Below are 27983 nucleotides of genomic sequence, written 5' to 3'. Positions count from 1 at the left end.
TTTAGTGTGTGTGCCATTTGAACCACCTTCCAATGAGTGCAAAAGCCAATTTTTAAATTTTTTTTAATTGTACTTGGAATTAACTGTTGCTGTGTACTAAACCCTCTTGTTATGAGCCCTAAATAAAAAGAACGAAGCACACCCCGTATGTGCCACAGCCGTGTCACATTCCTCGTCTTTGGCTACAGACTTTTCAGCGCACTAGGGCCAGGGACTGTGGCTTGTGTGTGCAGGAGCCCTGGCCCTGAGGATCTCTGAGCACAGCATTTCCCACAGCAAAGGTACAAAGCTTGGCATCCAGCCTGCTGCCTTCACCAGCTCTGACCTCTGTGGGACTTCACCTTTCCTGCAGCTGCTACTGTAATTCTCAAATCTCTGCTGCTGAGGGCTGCAGGACAAGGCTGAGAGCATTTCCCAGGGCAGGGGAACAGAGCTGCATTCCCTATGGACCTCAGAGAGGGGCCATAGCAGCACTTACCAGCCAGCAGCTGTTCTGTATGAGCAGAGCTGGACAGGACTGTGCAAGCCTGAGGAAGGTGCAGATGGAAAAGGTGAGCCTTCACACGGGGTCCTCTTTAGACCTGTAACTGGTGTGCACCATGTGGCTGGTACAGCCACCTCTGACCCACTGGAAAGAACTGTGCAAAGGAATAAAAGCAGTTTTATTGGCAGTGAGCACAGAAAGGGTAAGCTGTAGGCCATCAGCTACCTGACCCCTACAGAGAGGAACCACTGATGACCTGAAAACACAATGTGGGTTCTAAGCTCATAGAAAAGGAAAATTGCAAGACAGAGGATTAAAGCAGAGTATTAAATTTAACTACATCTTTATTGAATTGTGCATATTCCATTGTATAATGATCTATATTGGGTACTCTATAACGTATTTCTTTTGTCCTCTCTCATGCTTAAAAAAGTATATTTATACATATATTTATATATATTTATAATATGGCAAAGCTCCCCCCAACCTGAAGCTATCAGTCTAAAAGAGCTTTGATTTTTTTTTTTTTTTTTTTTTTTGGAAAGGGAAGAAGAGGGGAGGCAATCCCATTAAAAGATAAAATGTGCAATTTTCTTTTTAAAGCAGTAAACATGAATGTATTTACAGCACTCAGCACAAGTTTGCTGCACAGACAAATCATCACTGCAATGACACACTTGCATCTCCAGTATTATACAGAATATTCCCAGTGACTGGTAACAATTAGTGTAAGCCATAAACCAAACTGCTGCTCCAGTTATTTCTGGTCCACTGCAGTCCACTAGGAGGCCTAAGATTTCCAATTACTAAATGTTTTGGCCAAGTTGTTTTTCTTTTAGAAGTACAAGTGCTATTGTGCTGCACCAAATCAGCAGCAGGGTCCCATGGGCACAGCTGTTGGCTAAACTGTCCTTTGCAAGGGTGTACCCAGTTCCCAGGCTTGGTTAAAGGCAAGGGACATCCACCATCTAACACTGGTACCCTCGTCTCTCACCGGACATGTGCTAGAGAGCAGCAGTATGAGACTGCTAGCAACAAGAGACTGGTGTATGCACGTCTGCATACCTGGAATTCAGCTCTGAATGCATCTCTGGCATCTTGGGAAAGCTGGGAGCAAATTATTTTCCACTGTAGCAAATGGTTGAATTCCAAAATCTCCTAAAAGACAAGTTGCCTTCAAGCATTTAAGTAAGGGGGAGGGTAGTATCCACACTCTATTACTGAAGGTCCTTCTCACTCATTTATCTAAGTCCCTGCCACGGGGGATTGTGCATACAGCACTAGTTTCTATTCCTCCTGGTCTTCCACCTTCTCTAACTCCCCTTTACCCAAGATCATCTGCTCAGCAAAGAGCTCACTGCATCCTTGCCCTACTGAGTGCCTCAGAGCACCAAATGATCATTACCCAAGTCACTATTTTCCCTCTGGTTGGTTAGTAGCAATTAAAGTAATTTACACTGTGCGGGATAAGCATGTGCGTTTGTCATCTCATTTGCAGTTTAGTGTCTTAAAACTTTTCAAAACTAGACCAAGCCTCTGTCACAGCGAGTGCTGCCCCCTGCAACAAAACCCTGGTTTGGTCAGTCTTCATGGACATTTTTTAACTGAAGGAAAGAAAATTCAGAAAGGAAATAGGACAAACTCACAATTCCAAAATAAAGCTTAAAACCCAACCAGCACGTGGCAAAAAACATCCAAGAGAAACTATCCCTTGTAGTGTTAAATCCTCTCTAGTTTGGAGTCTGCCTCGGTGGTGCAAGGGAATGAATGCAAACCAGGTGCCACAAAAGGGCCCCCAAAGTAGTAAGACACACCTGCAGCTGAGGAGCACTGTGTGACTGAGAACGTAATCTACACCTTAACAATGCTAAAACGAAAAAAAAAACCAGCAACCAACCAAACTCCCATGTTCTGGCTGCATCCTCATTACCTTCTGCCAGGAATTTATACTGCTTTTCTGGAGTGCAACTGATTTTAACATGACACTAGTTGAAGTAATACTCATATTAAGACCCACTTATAATCTTACTTTGAATAAGAAACAGATTTACCTGCGATGGTACCACTGTAGCAAAACAATTTGGTTCTATGCTGTTTTCTGTAAAAAGCAGAAAATTTCTCTTTTGCCCTTCTGCTGTTGAAATGGCACTTTTGGTTCCTTATACTGTGGAAAAAAAAAATTTAACTGAGAGGAAGACTGGCCACACTTTATCTCTGAGCTGATATGATTTATCTGGTTGCCTAAGGGCACAGAAAGAAGGAATTAGAAAACCTTTAAATGTGCAAGCCCAGAACATAAAATGCACTTGTTGAAAACACTGCTTCCTCTCCCATCAGACCTGAAACCAAATGATCCAGGTACCTGCACTTTGTTTCCCTGATGTGTCACTCACTGTTGCCCTGCAGGCAACTGCAAAGTTCAGGAGAGGAGCTCTTTGGCTTTGAGGTCATCACCAAGTCAGAGCAGTCGGTGGTGGTCTGCTGCAGGAGGAAACCACTGTGCAGGGTGAAGCAGGAAACTTCCTCTTCCACAGAAAATAACAGAATTATTTAGACACTTGTGCCTAACATCCTCTCCCAGCTACAGCTGTTTGAAGACTACACAGGACCCCGAGCATAGGCACCTGCAACATGTTACCTATGGTTTGTTTAGAACCTGTGGTTTTTTTGGTTTTAAAAATAATTTCTCATCTAAGCTTAGTGCTGCTAGAAGAGCCTAGTATTCCCTTTCAAAGCAACTCCCCAACACCTGAACTGTGATGTGTCTGAGAATAGCTCCCTGCTTTCTACACCTGGGCTGCAGGCACAGAAACCTGGCTAAACAGGGCCCTGCTACTCAGAGGTGGATGCTACTCTGCATGGCAGAGGAGAAATGAAGATGAAATGTGGAACAGATTAACAAACACAGCTGTGCTTGCTCAGCTGCCCCTGCAGCAGCAGGGCTTCCCTGACAACCATCCAACAAGCGCCCAGCCCATGCGCTTCCTCACGAAACGCAACTCCAGCCATGCATTCCGAGTTTTTTGGGATCAAAGCACCAGCTACCTTTGTGTCCGGAGTACTCAGCCTTCACATGCCCATTTTAACAGTGCCAAAAGGATTGCTGCCCATGTTTGTAACAGGAAGCCTCTTCCTGTGTGTCTGAAATCCAGCCCCTTAATTTTCTGATTTAATAAACATAATGGTGCAATTATGAGACGACTGCACACGGGGGAAAATAACTTTCTTGCAAAATAAGGTGTACACATTTACTGTCACAAAACCAGTAAATATGCTGGAAAAGTGAGTTACAATGGGGAGTATCTCATAACCCAAAAAGGCAAACCAGGTTGTCTGAACCACACTTGTAGCCACATTTCCATGCTCAGCTGCATGAGCAAGCTGCAGCCACTCATTGGAACAGTACTGCCTTAGGAAGGAAACTGCAACTAGAAGGAATACAGGGTGCCACCTTTGCTGACATTCATTCTTTTTGCTGCAGACTTGGGAGTTACACAGCTGTCTCCCAGCAAACTGCTGGCAGCCTGCAGTAGTAAGGATGGATTCATTGCCTAGGGAGAGATACTGAGGACATGAACTTGGGCACAGGAAAATGAGAACAAAGCTCAAATGCCTCTGAAGAAATTGCACTCAAAACATGGATGCGCTGAGTCCAAAGCCCAGAGGTACCCGCACTGAATGAACTAAAGTAAAAGGGCTGAACTGACGCACACCAGTGAGGCTGTGTTGGGAAAAGAAAAGCAGGTGGGACAAGCAGAATTTCCTGACTGCTCTCACCGGGGAGCACATGCTGCATTCAGCTCAGATGGATCTTGCCATGGAGCAGGAAAATGTGCCCACTTCCCTGTCATGGCTAAGGGCGGAGCGGTTACGGCTGCAGTGAGCACCTTGTGCCCACTGGTGTGTCTGAGCCCCAGGAGCTGCGTACAGTACAAAGCAGCACGAGGACCAACGCTGAAAATTACAGCACCCACGAACTGCAGTATAGCTTAACAACCCTCCTGTGACATTATTCACCAGCTACACTGAGCATGCTTAAAATCAACAATGCAAATGCTTTTAAGGACACTTTGTAAGCACAAAAATAGTAGAAACAAAACTTGGTGAACAATTTGAAAGATACAAAAAAGTGCCTTTCTATAGCAGTGCTTCAAAAATGCACACAATGGTATATAGTCTTATTGCTCAAAAAATCTAGTCTGAAATATTAAAACAATTTCCAGAGGTGCTGAAACAGATTTTAAAAAAATCATATGAAACAGGTCGGCACAGACAGCACCACTAATTTTTCTCTTTTCATGATGCACTTATTTAAAACTATATAGTTACAGATGTGTTATTTTCTGCCTCAAATTAGCAAAACTTTTTTTCCTATTCATAAAATATTCACAAAGACATTTATTTCATTATTTGTATTTAAAAAAACCCAACTTTATAACAAAAAGGAATGGGGGACACTGTCACAATATTTCTTAAATCTATCATCCTGAATTACTGTTATGAGAGATTAATTTATATTGGTTTTACACATGTGAGGATACTGCCAGGTCAAGCTGCTGTCTTTGTGTCATTCTTTGGGGAAAGGAAAGCATTTAAAGTTTGCTTTTGGAGAAAAAGTAAGCAAACAGTGAAATTACTTGCCCTATGAGCCTATTGACAGTATCCCCATGGTGACAAGGGAAGCTATAACAGCTGAAGATGGGGTAGGTACAGTCCAAGTATTTTAGCTGTTTTACAAAGGCTGTGTCCCACCGCCCTGCAATGAATGTGCAATGATACATAAGACCACTTACACTTGCACTACCTTATCACAAGGTCTGAATATGTGGGTAAGACTGTACAATCAAGCTACTGAAGTAGCTGCTGAAGAAAAAGGACTGTCATACTTGATCTGGTGACTGATTGTAAATTGGTGACTAAGAAAAAACCAAGCAAATCAATAGTCTATTTTCTACTCATATGGGCCCTCAGATGAAATTCCTAGCAAATATTATTGCCTCTTAAGGTCATTTTACTTCCAGTCATCTTCCTTGACTGCTAGAAGTGCAACTTTGTGATAAACAGGTTAATGCACTGGTCACGTTCTCTGGCAGGTCAAAGAACAGAGAGAGAATTCCTACCCTGCTTGTCCTCAAATTGCCACTCTCTCCTCTCTTTCCAGAAGGGAAAGTTTCCTGACAATTTCTAATCAATTACAAACAATACTTTTTTTGCACATTTCCAGACACTTGTTTTTGTGAAGACGCTATCTCTTACCAGGCACAGACCAGGTGAGACTGGATGCTGTGCATGCCTGTGTGAGCACATAATGCTTTCTACAGAAACCTACCTGTTCATTCAGGGTAAGAATTACACGGACAGCTCATGGATCAGCGTGGGTCAGCCTTGGGGGTTGGCAGGATTTTTGATTGCAGGAGTCCTGGCAGCTTTCAGAAGGGGTTAACACAAATATATTCATCTTAAGCCATAGAAACAAATGCTTGAGCCTACTATTAGTTAGAATGCATAATGGTTTGGAATAATATGTATTTATCCTACTTAACTGCATGGACAAATAAGTTTGAAATAATTTGTATCAGTGTATATTTTTAACTATTTGAAAGGAGGGGGAGGCTCTTTATAGTATAAATATATTTCACTCCAGCCCACTATATATAAAATCTATTTCTTTCCTCTGAACATACTCATTTTCAGTAGTATTATGACCAGAATGTTTTGGTATGTTGCATCTGTACTTCTCAATCAATGGACAATGTACAGTTACCAGCCGAACACCTCAGCTCTGCAGAATTTACCCACCACAAACTGCTGAGAAGTTTGTGGGTTTGGGTTTTTTATTTCCTTTCTTTAAAGTGCCCCCTACATCTCCATCTTTATGATAAGATTTCACCAGTTAGAGTCCAATTCCAGATAATATACTGACTGAAACAATAAATACGGTTCTACAAAAACATTCTGGTTATCTTCTATAGTTGCGACGAAATATATCACAATATATTATATACCTACACTTATAATACATGCACAAACATGTCTCACGTGGACAGACACCACAAAAAAATTATCTCCCTCCCCATTCCCTAAATGCAGAAAAAGTAAGAAAATGGGGTTTTGGTCTAATCCATAAGAAGGGTAAAAGAAACTGAAAGAATGAAGCCAACACCTCTCTACCCACTTTTCCCAAAAAAGTATCAACACCCCTAAGCCCCCAACTTTTTTAACCTAGCCATGAAAGGGGAATGTCTTTATGTTTAGCCTTTGCTGCAGTTTGAGATCACCTCTTTTGATGGGGCTATCATCCACATCCCCACATTCTCTCCAAGTGCGCAAGATCACAGGCCAGCCGATCACAGAGCAGCCCACAAGTCATGGAGAGCACTGGCCCCTAGAGACTGACTACCAGTCCCGTGACAGCTTGGTGTTCTGATCCCTTTTGGGGGGTGCAGGGGGTGGCCCCCTCCGTAACGTTGCATAGCCAGATATATGACTGCCCCCGAAGCTGCTGGTCTTCTGCTGGTCAGCCAGCAGCTCTGGTGGGGGTGGAGGCAGGGCCATGTCGTCCATGGTGGCGGTGGGCTCCGTTCTGGACATCCGCGCAGAGGAGAGGGAGCCGTGCCGGGTGATGGATTTCCGCTGCAGCGTCCGGTTGAGGTCTGCCAGGAATCCCGGCTGAACGCTAAGGCTGGACTTGGGTGACGTGGGCACTTGTGGGCCAGCTGACCCTGGGGGCTCTGTGACCTCCGCCTGTGTCAGTCGGGTGCTGTCGTTCCGCTTGGGGCGTGTGGGTGGTGGGGCTTTTTTCACTGATGGTTTTGACCATGCCTGTGGCTGGGGATTTACAACAGCAACTTTTGGGGAGGTGCTGCCTGAAAACACAGATGGAATTTCTACTGGAGGGGGAGGAAGATCTATGTCAGGTGGTGGTGGTGGGAAGTCTGAATCGGATGGTGGTGAAGGGAATTCAACCACAGGTTCCTTTCCAGACACACTCGGAGCAGAAGCCTTGGCTGGGATCCCACCTTGTGGAAGGACAATGGGCAGGCTCACACCAGAAAGGTTGAGCTTTCCTGGCTTTGGAGGGGCTGGAGGAGGTGATGACTCCTTGGAAGGAGATCCTGACGGCTCTGATGAGTGTGCAAATTTGCTGACAAGGCGGTCCACTGAAGGCCTCTTGGACTCATGGTACTCAGTGGAGCTTGTGGACTTGATACTGGAGTTGCGCTGAGGTGTTGGAGGCGGTTTCTTCCCTCCAGGGCTTGACGTCTTGCCGGCCTTTTTGACTGGAGACCCTGATTTGTCAGGAGGGGGAGAACCTGCAGAGGAAGCTGGGGAAGGAGGTGGAGGAGGAAACACTAAACTGCTCTCTGGTGGAGGAGGGGGGAAATCTGGTGAGGGAGCAGCAGCAGGCTGCCATTTGGGCTTTGCCTTCACTGCTGGAGGCGACTGTGGAGCCACACTCAGTGGAAGGGGTTTCAGAGGCTGGGGCTCAGTGGCAGGTGGCGTGGGAGGAGGTGGGAACTGGCTGACTATCTGCTTCACCACTGATGGCACTGGGGACTGAGGGGATGGCGGAGGCTTTACTGAGAAACTCTGCTGCTTTGGGAACGTTGCAGGGGGAGTGGGACCAGGAAGGGCTGGGGGCAGAGGAGGCACCTGGGGAGAAGTGACACTTGGTTGTTTCTTTATTGCAAGGGGCAAGGGCACAGTCACAGGGGGAGTGACATGTGTGACCCCTGGTGATGCTGCCTTCCCACTAGGCTGAGGGGGCAGAGCTGCCATGACAGGCTTTGGGGGTGCCTGGGGTGGTGGTGGGGCAGGCACAGGAGGAGGCGGTGGTGGCAACGAGGAGACAACAGTAGCCTGGCTTATATTTGGTTGAACCTGATGTATCTTGGGGGGCGGTGGTGGTGGTGTGAACTGTGGCACAGAGGGGGCACAAGGTGCCGGCTTCAGCTGTGCCATGGCCGAGCCCGGTGTGGGGGGCGGTGGTGGGGGCGGGGGAGGAGGCATGACCCCGTTGGGGGGCACCAGGATCTGAGGCTTTGCCGAGGGCGGGGGTGGCGGCGGGGCCTGCTGTGCAGCAGGAGCTTTGGAAAAAGGGCCGCCGTGCTGGGCCGCGTTCTGCAGCCGGGTGATGGTGCTGTACTTGACAAACATGGTGGCGGGCGAGCCCGCGGACGGGGCGGCCTGGCTGGGCAGGGGCGGGGGTGGTGGGGGCGGCGGCGGTGGGGGCGGAGGGGGCGGGGGCGGGGGCGGTGGCAGCGGCGGGGACGGCTGTGATGCTGCGTAAGGGGTCACCACTTTCGTCTGCGGGGACACGGGAGCTGCAACAGACACAAAGGGCCGACCTGCAGGCTCCACTCGGGCCTATGGGGAAGGGATTTTTAGTGAAAGTGGAAAGGGAGAAAAAGAAGAGAGAGGGAAGGAGGGAGAGAGGGAAAGAGACAAAGAGATTATAAAGTCAAGGTCTAAATGTGCCCATCGTTAAAAATTAAGTGGCAGATTACAGCATGCAAGAAGTATTAGCAAAACACTGGAACAAGAGACAACTCCATACACTGACAAGCCTGGACCATGCAAGGGGATGGGGCAGCCCGGGAGAGGAGCCGGCAAAATTCTGTGGAGCCAGGTCTGCTCCAATTGAGGCTGACTGTCAGAGGGAAAATACGCCAGCCTTGTTACTTCCATGGGACAGGCAGTGGGACACAGTGAGAATCACTGGCCTCCTTTGGGCAAGTGTAATGACCCAAACAGAGCCCCCCAGAGCACCACCGGCCATGACAGAGGACAGCAGGCAGAGCCAGAGACTCTGTGGACATTTCAGCTCAGTACAAGTGGAATCAAACCACAGACAGCCTCCCAGAGCATGTCAAATCCTTACATCTGTTAGTTCAGGCCTTACACTGTTCAGTGTTACAAAATGTAGAAATCCTGAACTGCTCTAAAACACACTGAGAGCAAGCTCTGCACAGGAATAGTAGCAAGATACTTCTCCACATGCTCTGCTATCCAAGACTGGCAAGGAAAAAATAAGATAAAAGAAAGAGAAGCGAGATTTCCTAGGAAAATTTCCCCAGAAGGAAATGTTTAGACATCTGCAAAACAAAGTAAACTTGGGAAAGAAAAGTTACACATGCAACTATTATATTAAGCAGAAAAAATAAGGAAAAACAGGGAAAAGCTGACTAATGGTAGGATCAATGGGAAAGCAGCAGGTAGTATTTTAGTCTACTTGGCGGGTTTTGCTCAAGTTAAATTTTTTCTCAAAAACTGTAAGCCTACATTCCTCTTAAAAATTAAAATAATAATTGCATTACTCAAATTTATAAACATCCTCCTAATACGAAGTGTTTTGGCTACAAGCCAAGTTGTGAATTTCACAGTGCACAGTATAGAAACATGCATTAGAAATACACCACCACCACGGTAACTGACCACACTGGGTACCTATACCTTATTAGTAGATACTTTGCAGTAAGTTAGCCCAATTATGCTCATCTGCATGGGAGGAACACACTTTTGCTTTGTTCTAAACACAGGTGACTGTGACTGTATGTGCAGAAGGCCACCAAAAGGATTAGAGTCAGAAGCAATAAACAGTGATTTTACAACAAACATGGGGTGTGCCTCTACCTGTCACATTAGGTCTGGAAGGCAAGAATATTAACAGGTCTGGAACTAAATCAAGGTGTTCACATTCCAAAACAGAGAAATCCTGATCTCTTGCAAGTGTTAGTCTGTAAATTACCATTCTCCCAATCACCCAGGTTAATGAATTTTCAATTAGCACCACCTGACCTTAATTGTGCCCTGTATAAGGCACCATGGGTGTGCTGCCCTTAGTTGTGCTGAGCTTCACTTTTGACACCTGAGACAGCAAAAGGCAACAGGAAAAATAAAGGCGGCATAAAACAGACAGAGAGGGAGATGAAGGCATAACAGAATAATTATCCCTGAATGGCAAGGCCTTGGAGAATCTTGAATTTGTCCCTTATAGCAGACACAGTGAGCATGCATTTGGGTACTTCTTGTAGCATCTCGTTTGAAATGATGTGTTCAGAATCTAACAAGCAAAATGAGACTCAATGAGATCTTAACTGCCCAACTGTGAACAATATGAATAAAGTATTCTTTGGGCAAAGAACAATCTTTCAAAATATGAAGTAGATGGATTATCTATGTTTTGGGAAGTTTTTCTTAATCTTAGATATATTTGAAAGAGGGAGGTGTTTTCCTCATACCCATTGAAGACAGTCCTTTTTACAGTGAACAAATTAAACACTCAGGACAGAGAAAAGACTATTGTGCATCTCAGGGGGTGGAGCCCCTCCCATTTCCACAGAATCAAATTAAATTTCAACGTCCAGTGATACTTTGTTTACAGAAGAACCTTGAGAGATTCATTGTCCTTTTTCTGTCCTTACAATTATGTGATGTCCTTCTGTGTATCTTGAGAAGTTATTTATTGCATACTAGCAATTCCTATTTGTAACATACATCTTCATGACTATCTGAAATTCTAAAAAAATGCTGTAAATACAATAGTATATCTTTTTAAAATATCAACTGTGCCCTTTTTCTTAGGCATTTTTTCCTAAGAAAACAAACTTTTTCAATTGAACTGTTTGCCATCTCTTTTCCCATGCTTTTGGACTGGTTAGCAAATTTAGGTCAAATATGATAGACCTCTAGAAATCTCAGAATGTTTTCAACTTCAAGAAATTGTTGCAAAGTTACTGGCTCACCCATTTTTAATTTGTGGAGGCACTAGTAAAACACCCTGGCTAGAAGGAGCATCAGTGTCATCTCCCTGCTGAGCCACAGCACACTCTGTTCTGCCCTGCTTGCTGAGGGAGATGAGCCAAGGCTGACAAGGTGGGAGAGAGCTGTTGCACAAGGTGAAGGGACACGCTGGAAAGTTCTGCCACTTGGCAGCAACCTGCCCACATGAACTTCTTAAGCCACCTTTGACACCAAAGCACTGGAGCAAAGCTGCCTCTGAGGTAAGTGGAGACTAATCTGCCTAAAGCATGTCTCAGTATCCCTGTTAACACCTTCTCATGTACATTACAAATTTTCAAAACTGCTGTTGCCTTTCTTGCCAAACAGTTTAACATTTTTCACTGCCAGTCTGATTTCCTAGTTATTGAAGTTCCCTGGGCCAGACTTACACTGTAGTTTCACTGAAAGTAAATTTGTCACCAATTCACTCAGAATTGTTTAACACAGCTTCTCTAAGTTTACACAGTTCATTTCATTTGGATTCTTTGGAAGTTTCAGGGCAATCCATTTACCTGTGTTATCCATGATGTTAAGAAATATACCTTTTCTTGCATTTGCAGAAAGTGATGAAATCTTGATATATGGATGGCCCTCAACAGGAAGCATTCTGAGTATTTTATTTTTGACATGGCTTTAATCAGGTACCATAAAAATTCTTGGGGTTTATTTAGATGAGCAATTGCCAGCAGCACTACAGATTTGATAAAGAGCAGCAGTAACCCCAAGGCAGTGAACTTCAAACTTTTGCTTAAAATCTCACAGAGAGTGTATGTAGCAGCAGGACTTACACTGAACCCAAAACTTGAGGAAAAAGTAACATTATCATTCTCACAGCAGTACTCTTTCACCTCTGTTGGATACCTGCTAGCAAATGCCCCATCTCGTGCAGTTATCCCACTCCTGCAGAAATGATGCATCCTATACCCACACAGAAGCCATCTGCTGATGGACATGCACCACGTGTTGCACTCATGCAGTAGAAAAACTTGGACCATAATTTAGCAAGCTACATTCCTGGACTGAGTACTACATTACTATTAGAATCAGACAACTTCCAAGCCAGCAGGCACTGCAGAAAAGTTATGAATCCCAAGGGGTGCAGCCATGTCAGCTTTCACACTGTCATATGCTTTCTCAATTGAAAAGGTGATGTGTTATCTTTAGTTATTTATCTGAAGCACCAGTGCCAGGTGTATTGACTCATGGTTTTAGTTTTAAAAAGCTTGCTTCTCTAGCTTGAACGTGGGGTCTGGGGAAGATTCAGAACTGACAGAAGTAATGACAGCTTCTCATAGTGCACTTCCACATGTAGCTGCTACAGTTAATGACATTTAAGGCTGTTCAGGAACCTGGAGATTCCTTCAAACCTGACAACAAACCAGCTTCAGTGGAATTTCTCCTGTGCTTGGAAATCTTCCACAGGAACCACACCAGTTTACGACAGAAAGAACAGAAAACTATCCAGACCACAACAGACCTGAGACCCAGCCTCAATGGGTTAAAATCTTTTGCAACTCTCTAGGAGCAACAAGAGATACCACATCTGCCTTAATCCACAGCTGCTGACAATGTCAGTACTTTTGTTTTGACCATATCTGAGATTACTGGTCCCATTTCCACCTAATAGAACAGAAAACTTTTGAGTAAAAACTATGGAAGTACTTAAAAATATATATATCTGCTTTCAGGCTCCAGTTATTCACATCTTTACAATGGAAAGATGTGGCTACTTAACTGGAAGAAGACCTTAGTGAAAGAATTTCATTCAACTTGTTAACAGCTTATCTTTTTATTTTGTCTTCATTCAACATTAGTTAATAGGACTCTGTGAGACGGGCTGTATAATGCCTTCAAAGAACAAAAGGCTTCTATGCACACAAATAAAAGAAAGAACAGAAAGTTGCAGGGCTGAATTACCTGACAAAGTGAATCCTAAAAAACAATTATATAGCAGTCTAAATCAACCACATAAAACAGAGAAGAAATGCCACTCAAGACAGAGGTGGAAGAAGTACTACACCCTGTCTCATACATTTTGTTGGGCGTCGGTTCTCTAACTAAAGTCTTCTTGTTACCTTGCTGGATTCCTCAAGTTGAGTGCCTCGTTTCCAGGCCTCAGAGAACATAGAGCTGACAATGCTTTGGGAACGGACATGTCCAGCTGGATGGGTGTCAGAAACTCCACTGTCAGACTGATTAGAATGATTTGACTGGGATTCTGTTAAAAAAAAAGTTAGAAACAGTTAGTGTATGCTTCTGAATGTAAGAGTAATGTCAGTATGCTTATAGTGCAACTCTGTGTGACTTGTTAAATGTGTTATGCCTGCACAGGACAGTGCTCCCAGTAATGACTCGTATAAACTCTAGCTCATATCCAGGCCATTACCATCTGGAAAATAAAACAGTGCAACAGATGCCTGGTATTAACCAAACCTGAAGCTGCACAAGGATGAGAGCATGTCAGATATGTTTCAAAGTAAAACACTGCAGCTGTATGGGTTCAGAACCATGCTACAGCCCCTGCACTTTGGGAAAAGACCCATTTCATGCAGTGCACGCCGCCTGCTCTCTCCAGCACTCCTTCCCAGCACAAGCTTAGAAACAGACCCTGGCAACCTACACCAGCCAAAGGCAGGACACTGCTGCCAACGACCCATTCCTCAACACAAGAGAAGGACTGATGTGCATCCTGCAAGTAGCCAACACAGATGATACTCTGGGTCCACAGGGTGTCTCGACAAGACAGCAGCAGGCACTGCCAGACCAATTTATTCAGCCTGGCACCTGCTTTCTGTGCAATCCCAAACTGTCCTCGCATAGTTTGGAATGCAACTTTGGCAGAACATGCATGGGTGGTGGGCTGTGGCTCAGATCCCTACAAGAATTGACACTATCAGAAAAACACCCAGCTTGGATGGAGAAATTGTCAGTAACCAAGAATTTACCGCTATGCCACACAGTTAAAACAACAAGGTACCTTCCCAGTTAGGCTGCATTTGCTTAGCTCATTCTTACAGGCTACTTTCTGAACCTGTTCAATTCTTGACCTGTTACTGTGGTGGACAAAACACCTTCACACAATAGCACATTTTCAATAAAGAACCAGGTCCCTGAAGGTTCAAAATCACCCACCAAAGCATCAATCAGCTCTGAACAGTGAAATTACACTGTATAAACCATATATCGATTTTTAAACTGTTACGTGCAACAAGAAACCAGCCCCAGTTCTGCTGAGAGATAAACAGAAGCACATTAATGCAGGCATGCACAATTTGACATAGGAACAGAAACAGTATTTTCCAAGTTTTCTCTAAAGAGATTGTTTGGATCTTTGCCTTTGGGCAGGGGCTATTTCTCATTTTCCAATTTCAAATATTTCAGTCAACAAAGCAGTTTAAGAACTATGCATATATATTCTATGAATCATTACAACATAAATTTGATTTTTCAATAGGTTAACACAGAGGCATCAGGAATTTGAAATTATGTTCCCTTCTCTCAGTATCAGACAAATGTTTCTTTGGAGGTGAACAACAAAGTACTGCATATTTCAAATACATACACTATTGCAAGTGATATAGCAAAATAGGTTTTTACTTGTATGTGCATATCTATAGATGAATGTTACAGATAAAGTCTATGTTTTAGACTAAATATAGCATAAAAGACTTTGGAGAAACAGTCCATTTCCTGCAAAAGTCCCTCTTGAGGTGTCCAGACAGCAGATGATAAAAAAGGCAATTGAATCTTTGTATTATGAGATAGATGACACTGTTACCTGGCAAACTAGATGAGCTGGAGCCTGACTTGATACTGGAGCTAGACAAGGAGGTCCAGTCATATGCTGATTCTGTTCTCTTCAATGCTTCCTGATAGTTCATGTATAGCTGCTTCCCGTACTAAGCAAAATAACAAAGAAGTTTAACAACTCTATATAGGCTGTGCACCCTTTTCAGACTGTTGAGCTCCACTTCTGGCTTCTTTAATCCATCTTTCCTCCTGCCAGCCCCCCCAAAGCAACACAGGCTCTCTGTTAAGGAGTTCAGGCAATATTAATTGTATTAGTGAATTGCTGAAAGAAAGAAAAACAATTTATTTATGCTAGAAGAGACACTGTCAAACAAGAAATGGCCCAACGAATAAACTAAGACAAGCTGAGGATCTTGGAAATCAACTCTATTTTCTAAATTCTCTTTTCCCGCAAGCCATCTTTTTTAAAATCTGAAAGGAGCTGGCTAAAATCTATCCATGATGAATGTCAGAACTGTGTCATGTGACACGGGTGCAGCAGAAATAAGAAGAACAGGCCCAATTGCTGAATTATTGTAACAAAGCCTAATAATTTTACTAAGGAATGAAAAATTTAAGAAGATTTTACAGTTCATGTTCAGAATAGTTAAACAGAGGGAAGTTAGATTTACCATGTATTTTGCTAAGTAACTGTAAATGGTTTTAAGCAGGTGATGACAACTACTCATGACAACAGTGTAAGACTGCCTGGAGGTTACCTTAGCAATGCGGATGCCATTGATCCACTGGTGTAGAGTTCTTACATCATCACAGCAAAGATATTTGATATACTGGGATTTCTTCTGGATCTGAGGATGCTGCAAAAAAATTGTACATTCTCATCAAAGTTTTAATAGCTAGGAATGCAAGGAAAACATTTATTTTTTGAGGTCTATACAGATAAACCTAATGCTGGAAGCTCTTCAACAGCAGTCTGTATTTAAGCCCACTTAAAAATGTTTCAAAATATTTCAGGAGGTGACTTTCAATGGGGATTGCTTCACACACAGACTGGCAGTGTGTCCAGCACGCACCCATTTCAAGTTTGAAACACTAAGAAAGGGCAAGTCTTCCACTATTTTAGGGCTGTAGTACTTTCTACCTACCAAGAGTCTTCTGTACCTATGGACTGACTCACCACTTGACAGAGACAACTGGTATTTTAACTTTATCTCACATAAAAAACCCCCAAACTAGAGGAAAACAAACACACTGGTCTTCTCTGCCTTTGCAGGCTTAAGTGAGACACTCCCAAATGACATACTGTTCAGCATAACGCCATTTTCAGCTTGTAAAGATTTCAAGGTACCCACCCTACTGATATAGGGCTATCATCTAAAAATACTTGCTGCTCTCACATGCATGTACAGAAAATGAAAAGGCACTGTATATATCAATTCAGCAGTCAAGAAACAAATGCATGTTTTTCAAAGATCAGTTACTGGAAATCATTCTGGATGGATTATTCAGTTGTTTCCTGTCCATGCTGTAGAAGTTACAAGTCTCTCAGCTGTTGGGGTAACTGAAGACTCCAGTTCTTATCATTTCCTCTGTTAGCTTACAGCTCAGTGACACAACAGAGTTTTGCTAGGTGATCATAGGTATTTAAGTTTTACTGAAGACTGTCTGAAACATTTATCAAAGAACTTTTAAGCTGTTTCAGAATATTTTATCCTGTTGCTTTCCAACACAATTATTTATAAATGAACAAGTTTATGTCCATAGAATATATAACAAATTTTCTTATGACAGCAGATAGTTGTTTTTCAGTTTTCACTACCAGCCTCCTTCACATAACGTGTTGTATAACAAAGAGTCTATAGAAGCAAATACAACTACTTCGCTAACAAGCCAGCTTCTTCCTGGACTTGTTCAAAAATTGGTTACATAGAAATAAAAGAAATTCTCAGAAATCTGACATTTAGGACCAAGGAGTCAACTTTATATACTAGCACACAAATATTACATTTAACAGTAGCACAGCACCTGACTTGAGCACACTAGGGTTTGATGTAAACAAAGGAAGTGAAGGTAAAGACAAATCCAGTCTGGACGTCAGTAGAGAACTGGGCCTTCAGTTTGTATTTGCCATTCACCTGTCCCAAAGGAGATACTTCCCAGCTAAGTGAGTCATTATGGCACAAAGCTCTATTTCTATTAAAAAAAGAAGTGTGGTTTCTATACATTTGTACTAACTGAAAACATTGATGTAACATTATAAGAACTTATGAAGGCAGAATCCTGCTTAATATAATAATTTGGTGATTCATCAGTTCTACACAGAAAACACAGCTTCATTTGGTGTAAGCTGCCCAACTAAATCTACCCCATTAATTTACTTAAAGGGACAATTTTTACACATTTTTGTGTCTTCATTAATGTTACCATCAAATTTTACGCTCAGAATGGCAATAATTTTTAAAAAAAAATCTACTTACTCTGTGTGGTCAAAAAGTCTGAAAAAATAATTTACTATTAACCTGTCCAAATGATACAGACAAAAGTGACATGTAAGCAGAAAAAATTAATTTACTTCAAGGAATTTATATCTAACTTTGAATACTGATATTTTTGTTTGCATTCAATGTCCTATAAGAACATGGGAAATACTTCCAGTTTCAGCTGGGTACTTTCCACTAACATCATGTCCCATATTTAATATTCAGTGTCTCCTCAGTGGGCTCAAAGACATGTTGCCCTGTCCACTGGAAAATGAAATCCTTTTTCAGGCAGTGGACAGGCAGCCACACGCTGCAGGCACAGCAAATGGTCTAATGTACTGACATATACAACACCAAATGAGCTCCAGATCAGGGAGGGGAAAAGTGCAGCTATAACCATCTCTTATCACTGGCACCATTTCAAATCCATGAAGACACTTTACTTGCTGTGAACACAGTGTGAAAGCCTGTTTTAAAATAGCTTGGTACCCAACTATCTTGCACGAACTGACACCATTCTGAACACTACGTGGGAGTCAACAGAAACTAGGAGATGTGTTGATGCAATTAAAATAAGTTGATGCACTCAAGTTATTAGATCAGTTTAAGATCAGGTCACTGGTTTTATAACATTTTTTGCTACTTCTTTCTACCTGTCCTTTATACTCAGAAGTTGCCTCCTTTACAGCATCCCCTTTCCCTCAGGTTGAGCAATAAAGGGTAGACTTGAATATTTAGTATCAATTTCTGCACTACTCTGGACCTACACTGAGAAGATAAATCCCTGGAATTAGCATTTCAAGGGGTATTATCTCTTTGAGCCTGAACAGTTGTAAGGTATAGAGTTGCCAAATGGAAAAGATGACTTTAGTGTAGGTTTTAGAGTATGATGAACAATTAAACAAACTGGCACTCATCAGTCTGGAAATAAAACAGTTCAGGGCAATATGAAAACGTTTATGGAGTCACAACCAGCACAGAGAACAGTCAACAACTGTTCACAAACTAGTCACATTGTATACAAGAACTAGAGGAAATGAAAAGCAGCTGATGGTTCAGAACAAGTAAGAGTGAATTCAAGGAATAGGCAACTGCTGGAGTGTTACCTTTAGCACTAAACAATAGTCTGTGGGTGCCTTGTATTTGTTCCGATAGTCCTGTCCATAGTAAACACTGACATGGTCTAGCTGTAGAAAGCACACAAGATCCCGTGAGACCTATTAAATACAAAAACGGTCATTTACAAAGTGTCTTTATAAAAAATCCACATGCATTGACACAATCAGTCTAATGCTAAGATCCAATACTAATGTAAGATCTAGTTAAGGTCAAATACCAGTTTCAATCTGATTGGAAAACTACCAACAGAAGAAGGAGATACAGCTATGCACAAACTCTTGCATCACACCTTCATTTTTAACCAGGATATCCTTTTTCAAATTCAGTCTGCTTTTTGTGTTTTGTCTGCATTTTGCCATTTGACAACATTTTACACTGGACTGCTAATGTTTACTCAGACTGGCTATCAGGAGAAAGTAAGTATGATTGGTTGATCAGGAAGTTATCAGCTGCTGGTTACATTTCACCTTGGTAATAATCAAGGTTTCCAAATTCCAGCGTGACTGTGAGTAGAATTCTAAAGATCTTTGGAAGTGAGTGTAGGGCAAAGAATTTCAACAGGCTATTTGCATACAGGTTGTCTGAATGAAGCAAAAGAACATCTGACATGCATTCAGCTCTAAAGGGAGTTGTTGTGATGATAGATTTCCTCTTCGTTCCCAGCTGCGTGGGAGACGAACTTCCTGTACTGGGAATCAGTTGATGCTGTCAAGACTGATGGATTCATGGATGACTTGAACTCACACAAGTTCACCCTTGAAGCTGTAACATATTTGTAGTGGCTTTCTACTTATTTTACATTACTGATACAGAGAACAGCAGTAAGTGATCCTGAAGAAATGGAATTACACTTACTGGTTTCAAAAAATGTAGCACCAATTGGTCAAAAAAGAATCCCATTTATATGAACTAACTAAACACAAAGAAATTGTGCAGACTGGTTATGGAGTTGGTCTGATACTTCATGATCAACATTTGCAGAGCAATTTGGTTTTCCATCTGAATTCTGCTTAAGCAAAGATAGCTTCTTAGCTCCACCAAAAACTTTTCCTCAAGTATTTCTGAACACCTAACCCTAAGCTAACTCAAGAAGCAGACTGCTGTATTCTTGTATTTTTAAAGTGGGGTTACACCCTTCACATCAAGTGCTGCCACAATAATTCACACAGTATTTCCATGATAAAGCCTTTTAATTAAGGGATGTGGCACTTGGAAAGGCACAGTTAAGCCAAAACTTAAAGCCAACTCTTGTGTGCAGTTTACCAGCAATAAACAATTCAGAACAATTGCTTCAAGTAGCATACCTTCGCCTTCCCTTTAGGGACATAGTAGATTCCAGAAGCCCGAAGAAGGAAGTAACGTTTCTTCCAAGATTTCTTACCATCCTCTTTCAGCCACAAAACTCCCTCAATCTCTGGCACAGTTACAGAACTTCCACAGAAGCATTCCTGCCAATAAACACAGTGGTTTGGGAAACAGACAGAACAGAGAGCATGCACTGGTTTGTTTTGAATGACTGGAATTCTTTATCCAAGGAATGCACTCATAGCAGGGAGAGCTCTTTTTTCACGAGATATGAACTGCAGGTTAATCATAGACGCAATAAGGTAATTCAGACAAACATGATAGGGTGTCTGAGCATTTGCTCAGTGCAACAATGACAAAAAGATCATTAGCAGCTACTGTAAAGATTTTCTAACCACTGCTTCTCAGTAATAGGTACCCCAATGGCTTTACTGGCTTTAAGGTCACACGGTCACCTTACATAGCCTCATACACAAAACCTAACTGTGCATCCATCAGACACAGCTGCAATTCATTTCAGGAGTACTTTGCTGATACTAACTGCCCACAACACTACAACTTCTGCTAAGGTTCTATTTATAAAGAACTAACAGAGAAAAACCAAATGCTTTAAATACACTCCAGATTAATATGCAACACAGAGACTTATGAATAATCCTACAAGACAAAGAATTAAGCAGAATTACAACTCTCTGCATGTTGTGGCTTCAAACAATTTTTTCCTCCAGCATACACATACAAACACTTATTAAAACCCATATTAGCAATATATTAATAACATGCATATGCTACTTCTAAGTTAAACTGTATTAAGTTTAAACCAAAATTCAATACCCCACATATTTACTTTTGGGTAACTATGTAAATCATAATCATTATTATGGAAATCAAGTGGAACCTACGGCAGTTCAGCCATGACACAAAAATATTTAGTTTTAATCTTATGAAGGCTATATTTACTGTTTGCTTTATTTGCTCCACACTTTTATGCCCTTAGTTCTGTAAACTGCTTAATGTGCTTGATAATAATTTGTTTTCTGTCATGCATTTCTTAAAATTCAGTATTTGTTTTTATTTTAAAATGTAATTTAAAAAATTTTTTACTACTTTGCTTATTATCAATATTTAAAATACTAACTTAGACCAGCTTAACCCATGCTCTAGAATTCTGTAGAAATTAAAATTTGAAAAGTGCTAGTAAAAAAATCTCTAGCACCACAGGTCAGAAACCCAGCTGATAGTTCTGCAAATTTCAACTTGGAATTATTAGGTTTAACCATGGCTAAAGGCAACCTCAATTTGATTATCACTGTGTATGGTATTTTAGAAATTAAACAAAATACAGAAACTTTTTTTTTAACTGATCAGATCTGAAACAGTGTAACATTAAAACAGCCATTTATCTCAAATACAACACATTCCATTCACAGTCTTCCAGAATTACATTCAGCTCCATCCATCAATTTCAATCACCACAACTTGTGCAGTTTGTCTTCAAGCTCCAAAATGACCACTATATCCTTTTTGGTTTGATATTCTTACCTCTAGCAGCACCTCTTTATTTCTGTCTGCCATCTCAGAGGTTTCTTTCTTCCCCAGAAGATAGTTCTGTAATAAAAGAAAGTTTAATATTTCTATAGGCATTCTGAAATCAAGCCAAATGGCATTTCTTGTTTGCTTTTCTGTAGCAGTAAGAAGAAACCACAGCTTTAAACTAAGAACAATGCATGAACTGAACAAAACTTTGCAGACTGAAACTGTCAGACTGCTAAATAATACATTGAACTAACTTATCATCAACTTTACCAGAAATATCAGTCCAACTCTTACCTAACAGACTCATAACAACATCATCCTGACTTTCCACAAATCAAACAGCTCTCTGTTACAATGCATCCAGAAATAAAAATACTATGAACTTGTAAATACTTTAATAAAAATATAAAAAAATCCCCAGAGATCTGCTACATACTGCCATTATATCTGTGTTCAAAGAAGCACACACAGAGGCAATGTACTTCTTTCCACCTTGCTCTGACTTTTGCTGACTAGAAATGTTTATTTTCACAAAGAATTGCTAAATAAAATACTCGTCGACTTCTTAAAAGGAATCTAATTATGCACAGGCACCATAACTTATTAAATAAGTTTTGTACTCTTACTCAGTTTGGAAAAGACTGGGACAATGAAAAGCATCATCTTCCTAACCCCTAGCTCTAATACTGGAAAAAACCCGAATATTCACAAAGTTTAGCCAGTTCAATATTTTAAACCAAGGAGAAATATATTTGGTTTATGCTGGTACCTTACTCCTGCGACAGTGCTTACTAAATGTACTGATAGTAAACCTATAATCTACAAACTTTTAAAAAGAATGTAGAGTTTTGATGCTTCAGTGCAAAGCACTTACATAAGACCTGGTTTTCAGATCTTGCTTAAAAATAAATAAAATCAAGTAAACTGAAGTTGTCCCATAGGACAAGCATGCAAAACTGATACCCAGTTTAAATCCAATAAATTAGCATATAGACACCATACAGATATAAAAATAATCATATGCTCAAAAGGGAATACATTAGGTAAGAGTTAAGACAGATCAAGTGATATTACATCCAGTTCTTTTCAATTCAGATTCTTCAAAGAGCCACCTTCTGCTTTTCTGTTTCTTTTCCTTCACTCCCTTACAATACTGAACTGCTGCCAGATACCAAGTCTGTAGCTATCATTTGAGAGAAGAGAGGGCCATTTGACAGGAAGAGGCCTTCAGTTTCTCAGCCAGGGAGCAGGAAACAGCTGAATATAGGCAGGTCCCAACTTCCACAGGAAGGGACACATGCTCTCTTCTCTTCACTGGCCATTTGACCATGGAGTAGCTACTCTCTTAAGAGTTTGTCTTTCCCTTCTTGCCAGCAATTTAAGAACGCACAGTGGAGAGACATTACTATCAGCAGTATCTGTCAACACCTTTCTTGCATATTTACATAATTGAGCAGCACTAAGTATGGGTATAAATCCCTGGAAACTGCCTGCCTTCATGTGCATTAAAACTACTCACAAACACATTAGCAAACAGACTGCTTCAGCTCATGGTTGTGTCTTAGGGATTGACTTTGTGCCAACAACACTCTGGATGTACGTAGCGCTGAAGTGTAAAGTTGCCTGGCACTTTAACACATACACAAGTACCAAAATGAAAGTATGGAAATGAATGCTACCAAAAAAGTAAGAAACTGCAATCAGCCACACATGCATTCAGTATGAATCTCAGGCTTACCTGTGGATTCTTGAAAAGTGCGTATTTTTCTATACGTTCCACGAACATTAGTTTATTTTGACTATCTCTTGTCCAGTTCAGGAGATTTTCAACTAAATTTTCATGATCCTCAAAGATCCTTTCTGCAGCAATAAGAAGAGAGCAAATACATTGGAATCTGTTGCATTTTGTGATAGAAACTAATCTGTAGTCATATCTAAGAGACAAGGCATATAAGCAGAGAAAATAGAGTTCAAGATCTACTACACTAGGGAAGAAGTTTATGCTAAGAGACTAAAAGAACTTAGTCCACTTCCAGACGTGCCTTGTTTAATTTTATACATACAGTCACTCAACACTGACTTTCGTATCTTCAAGTTTATAGTTCCATCAGCATATGAAGTGTTTCTATTTTTTTAATCTGAGAAGGCCTACCATCCCACAGGAACACTGCAGACTCAAATGATAACAACACTTCAAATTTTATGAGCACAAATAAGGTTATCACATTTATGTGTTTTCTGGTCTACACAATTCCCAGAGGAATGCACTGGGCAGCTTTTTCGGCAGAAAACTTCTTTCTACATCCCCAATGACTACCTCACTCAAAGTAAAAAAAAAAGTAATGGGCAATGATCAGAGGGAAAACAAAATGCTTCTGAAATGTGAAATACCCACAGCTAGTAGGGATATTGTAAATAAGTCTGCAAACTGACACTGTCTACTTCCTATGATCTCTCTTGCTCAATAAATGATGTACCAACAATGGCTTCTGAGAACTTTGGTTCTCAGACAAAGCTCAGTCAGAATTTTGGTTCTCAGTCAAAGCTCCGAGCTTTGACTCTCCACTGAAACTACTAGTGCACTAGTACTAGCACTTCAGAATACTGAAAATACACAAAAGAGAACAGAGTAAGGAAAAAGAGGAAAATTTACCGAAATGGTAGAAAGTAGCTGAAAATCCTCATTCTAAAATAAATAAGAAGAAATCTTTGGGAAACCACTAGACCAACTTTCTTATCCTTTTAAACACAGTGAAGTAGAACCTAGCTGTTAACTATTTATTCCTCCTTCATATAGGCCACACAGTGGCATTTCAGGAAATTAATTTTTTCAGAATCCCCTGGGACCTGCTTGACCTTTCAATCGCACCTCAAAGTAGAACATGATTTTCTCCCACAAAATCAATTCCCCCACATTCTTACAGAGGGTATATGGCTGATCACATCCCAACCTAGAAGCTATCCCTAATGAAGACTCAGATGACAGATGACATCTCAACATCTTAGTGTGAATGCAACAAAATGCCATCTGCAGGGAGTGTCACATGGCAACACATTACTGAGGTCTCAGTGCATTCTGAGAAGCTTCTGAGTTATGAATTATAACTTCCATCAAGCTCTATAACAACACAGCAATAATGTCTTCCAATAAATTAAAAAAGTCATTATTACCTAACAGAAGAATGAAACAAAAAAGCTTCAGATGACTATGATACAAAAGTTTACATCTCACTGCAGCTTCATTAGTGAAACTGGATAGCTTTCAAAACATATCAACTCTCATTACAAGAACAGACTTTATTAAAATTTTAAGTTTTTGAGCCTAGTAAGATATTATTTTTCATGTGATAGGTACAAGATTCAAAGAATACCCTGTCAGCCCACAACAACCATCTGGCATGCTACACTACCTAAAATAGACAAGGTTTTAATCAAAGAGAGAAGAAACATTAATTTTCATTGTAATTTGAAATCAAGGTATTTGGCTTCAGTTCTGGGTTTTTCTTTAATCAAAGTCAATAGATAAGATGCACCTTACTCCTTCCCCTTAATTTCCACTAAGATGCTATATCCTTTGGCTAAATAAACAATGTGATATGTGCAATGCAGTGCAAAGGAGCTTTAACTGCTTTTAGAGGAATACTGCTAATTGCATTGAAATATTTAATAGAAAAAAATGTAGATAGCTTTATGCAATAGGAGTTATTACCATCAGTTCAAAATGCTAATTACAAAGAGGAAGAAGCACAGTAAGTTTTTTATCTCTTCTTTCTTCTGTGAAGAACATATCAAAACCGAGAGGCTCAGTGGGCACACATTAGTAAGACTTCTATAATACACAGAATTTAGCCATGCTTTTAACATAAAAGAAGAAATCATTTTCAGATCATTCTGTAATAAGGTCAGTCATGAGCTTTATTACATGAATTAGCATTTACTACATTAATGAATGGGATGATGAACATTATGAAGACAAGTATTTAAATCATTCTGAGGATACAGACTACTGCTGCATCAATGAATAAGAATTAGAAATTCTTATAATTATTACCTACCCATTTGCAATTCAGAGATGGTTTCCACCAATGACCAGTCTAAACTGTAGCCACAATGTGATTTGTCCATCAGATTGTCTAATACTTGTCTCACTGTTTGCCTCTCATCCACCATCATTGTTTTTGAGCTGTCATCAGACATATGGACTCTGATCACCAACTGTTAAGCAGAAAATTAGGAAAACAAAAAGAAGGATTAATCTACCACATTCCAAATAAAAATAAAGTTTTTAAGATCTTGTTTATTCTTCTAAGGTTTTCTTACAGTAGTGTAAAATTCAATCAAAACACTCCCTCAAAATGTAAAAAGTCATAAATGATGGCTATTTATTTGTATCGTGGACACTTAACACGATACTGCTCTCCTTCAGCATAAGAAACTAAATATAAAGGTCTTTCCAACACAACAAGAAAGTCCTTCAGTTGTGTGTTAAGGAGGAAAAAAATCCTTCCTGTCAAGGTGTCCTGTTCTGATTAATAAAGTGTCTTTCAGACAATTTTTCTCAAATATCTAGGTGGAACAAACATAGATATAGAGCTCTGCACAAGCTTACAAAGAATCTGAATTTTTTGGATGTGCAATTTAAGCTTTCTGCCTGCTTCCTACAGTATTTTCTAAAAATGCTCATTATGTAAACAATATAGCAATACTAAATCTTATTTTTCTGGGGAATATGAAGCAGTAGTGTGAAAAAATCTGCTTTTAAAACACAGTGGCTTTTCATAGGCATTTTAAAGATGTCACTGTCCAGAAACAAAAATCCAGCCCTTTTTTAAAACCAATCTAAAGACTTAAGAAAACAGATTCTTTTTGCCAATCATTATTACTTCCATTTTTACATCTTGTTCAGCTGGAAAAGATAAAACCTGCTAGTTGTAATACACTGGTTGGCTTGTTAATTCCCATCTTCCAGCCAGTACAGTTTTTCAGCTTTTGATCTACAAACAATTAACGCAAAAGGCATTTTAAGCTATTGAAAAACTCCAGTCATAAAATAAAAATGCTCAATTTTAAGGACACTCTCTATTCTTTGAGAGTACATCAAGTAATGGCAATAGACTTTCTCCATTTGGTGATCTCTGTCTTTAGACTGGAATACTTGTCTTCCATTTATTACTGGCAAATCCTGCTATGCATAATGGGAAAAGGTGTGTGAAGAAAATAGGCACAAATTTTAAACATGTGACTGCAGAATATACAAGAGCAATCTTAGGAGGCTGGACCTTCATTTTAGTTCTGGGTGGAAGTTGGTAAAATCTTCCCAATGAGCACTAGCTGAAAAACAAGCTATTCCTTAAGAAAAACATAATGTTATTCCATATCTTAGGATGTTCCTGATTAGGTCCAATCTAGATGGGAAACCACATTACTGCTCAAGATTAGAACACTACAGTGCTCCTATTTTATAAAGGGCAATAGAAACAAATGAGAAGAAGTTTGCCCTCATTTTCCAGGTGAAAAAAAAAAATAAAATAAGGATCGTATAAATTGGTATAACTAACTTACCTTTTTCACTTGTGCTTCTTTAATCTTCTCTAATGCAACCCTAATCTTCTCAGCTTTCAATTTAGCAGCCTGTTCCTCCTAGGGGGACACAACACACAATTCCAGTTAACACAAACTTCAGTCAGGTTTCAGTGGGCTTAAGTTTGAGGCTACCATGCTTTAAAACACGATCTGAAATGCTGATTTGCTCACCTATAAATCTCCAACTACTTCTTAGTGATGATGAAAACTACTACTTTTTAAGACAAAAAGTGTTCCTATCTAATATTTAGAAATACAACTGCCATTATTTCCAAAGGAATATACAATAGACATTTGGCATTTCTCCGTTCTCCTGTACTGTAAATAGCCTTATGCTACCAAATATTTTAGCATATTATATATTTACAGTCATAGGTTGGGAAAACACATATTCAACTTGAGTGTACAATGGAGTACACCCAATCGATTTTTGTTTGATCAACGTAAAACACAAAGAGCATGCCAAGAAGTATCCGAATTAAACAGCTCACAGAAAGTATAGAAACACATCCTATAACTAGGATTCCATACTACATGCATCAGTTTGAAAGATTTTGAACTATTAAATCCATTTGCAGTAAGAGGCTTGAACACTCCCTTTATCTTCACTAAATCCAAGCTGTATTTCTCCCTGCTTTAAGTAGTTTAAGACACAAGGCAAATAAGCATTCTTTTGCTCTTCTAAGTCACCTCTTTTTATTACAATTGGAAATATATTCAAAATTCAGGTAACTTAACTATCTGCTGACACTAAAGAAAACTGTAAAGTTAAGACTAGCAATACAAATTCTTAAGTTCTGGAGATTATAGATATTTGTGTTGAAATTGCATTTGAAACATGCAGCAAAAAACGCAACCACCGTTTTGAAAATGACATATGCAGTTTTCAGACTTTCAAAATCTTAAGCTGTGGATCTTCACTGTGATTAATATCCAAAAACATC

The 27983-nt window shown here is 40.5% G+C and overlaps 1 protein-coding gene across 3 annotated transcripts in view; it reads right to left on the bottom strand.

Moving 5' to 3' along the window:
• Nucleotides 1-643: 643 nt before the first annotated feature.
• The window catches only part of RAPH1 (Ras association (RalGDS/AF-6) and pleckstrin homology domains 1), a 92188-nt gene continuing 64848 nt past the window's right edge, over nt 644-27983 (bottom strand). For 2 of the 3 annotated variants that reach the window (XM_069022271.1, XM_069022272.1), the window contains exons 5-14: nt 27019-27096; nt 25512-25671; nt 23195-23316; nt 21463-21528; nt 19920-20063; nt 18603-18713; nt 15775-15873; nt 15045-15165; nt 13342-13484; nt 644-8851 (exon numbers count right to left, since the gene is read on the bottom strand). In XM_069022271.1, the coding sequence (XP_068878372.1) occupies nt 6881-8851; nt 13342-13484; nt 15045-15165; nt 15775-15873; nt 18603-18713; nt 19920-20063; nt 21463-21528; nt 23195-23316; nt 25512-25671; nt 27019-27096 (3015 nt within the window). In that variant the 3' untranslated portion in view covers nt 644-6880. Of the gene's footprint in view, nt 8852-10282; nt 10353-13341; nt 13485-15044; nt 15166-15774; nt 15874-18602; nt 18714-19919; nt 20064-21462; nt 21529-23194; nt 23317-25511; nt 25672-27018; nt 27097-27983 lie in introns of those variants that run through there. The other variant, XM_069022273.1, reaches the window with a different exon arrangement.

Source organism: Aphelocoma coerulescens, chromosome 7 (genome assembly GCF_041296385.1).
Source record: "Aphelocoma coerulescens isolate FSJ_1873_10779 chromosome 7, UR_Acoe_1.0, whole genome shotgun sequence".
In the NCBI taxonomy this organism is placed as follows: domain Eukaryota; kingdom Metazoa; phylum Chordata; class Aves; order Passeriformes; family Corvidae; genus Aphelocoma; species Aphelocoma coerulescens.
The sequence above is the reverse complement of the archived record's forward strand: the minus strand, read 5'-3'. Positions and strand labels throughout refer to the sequence as shown.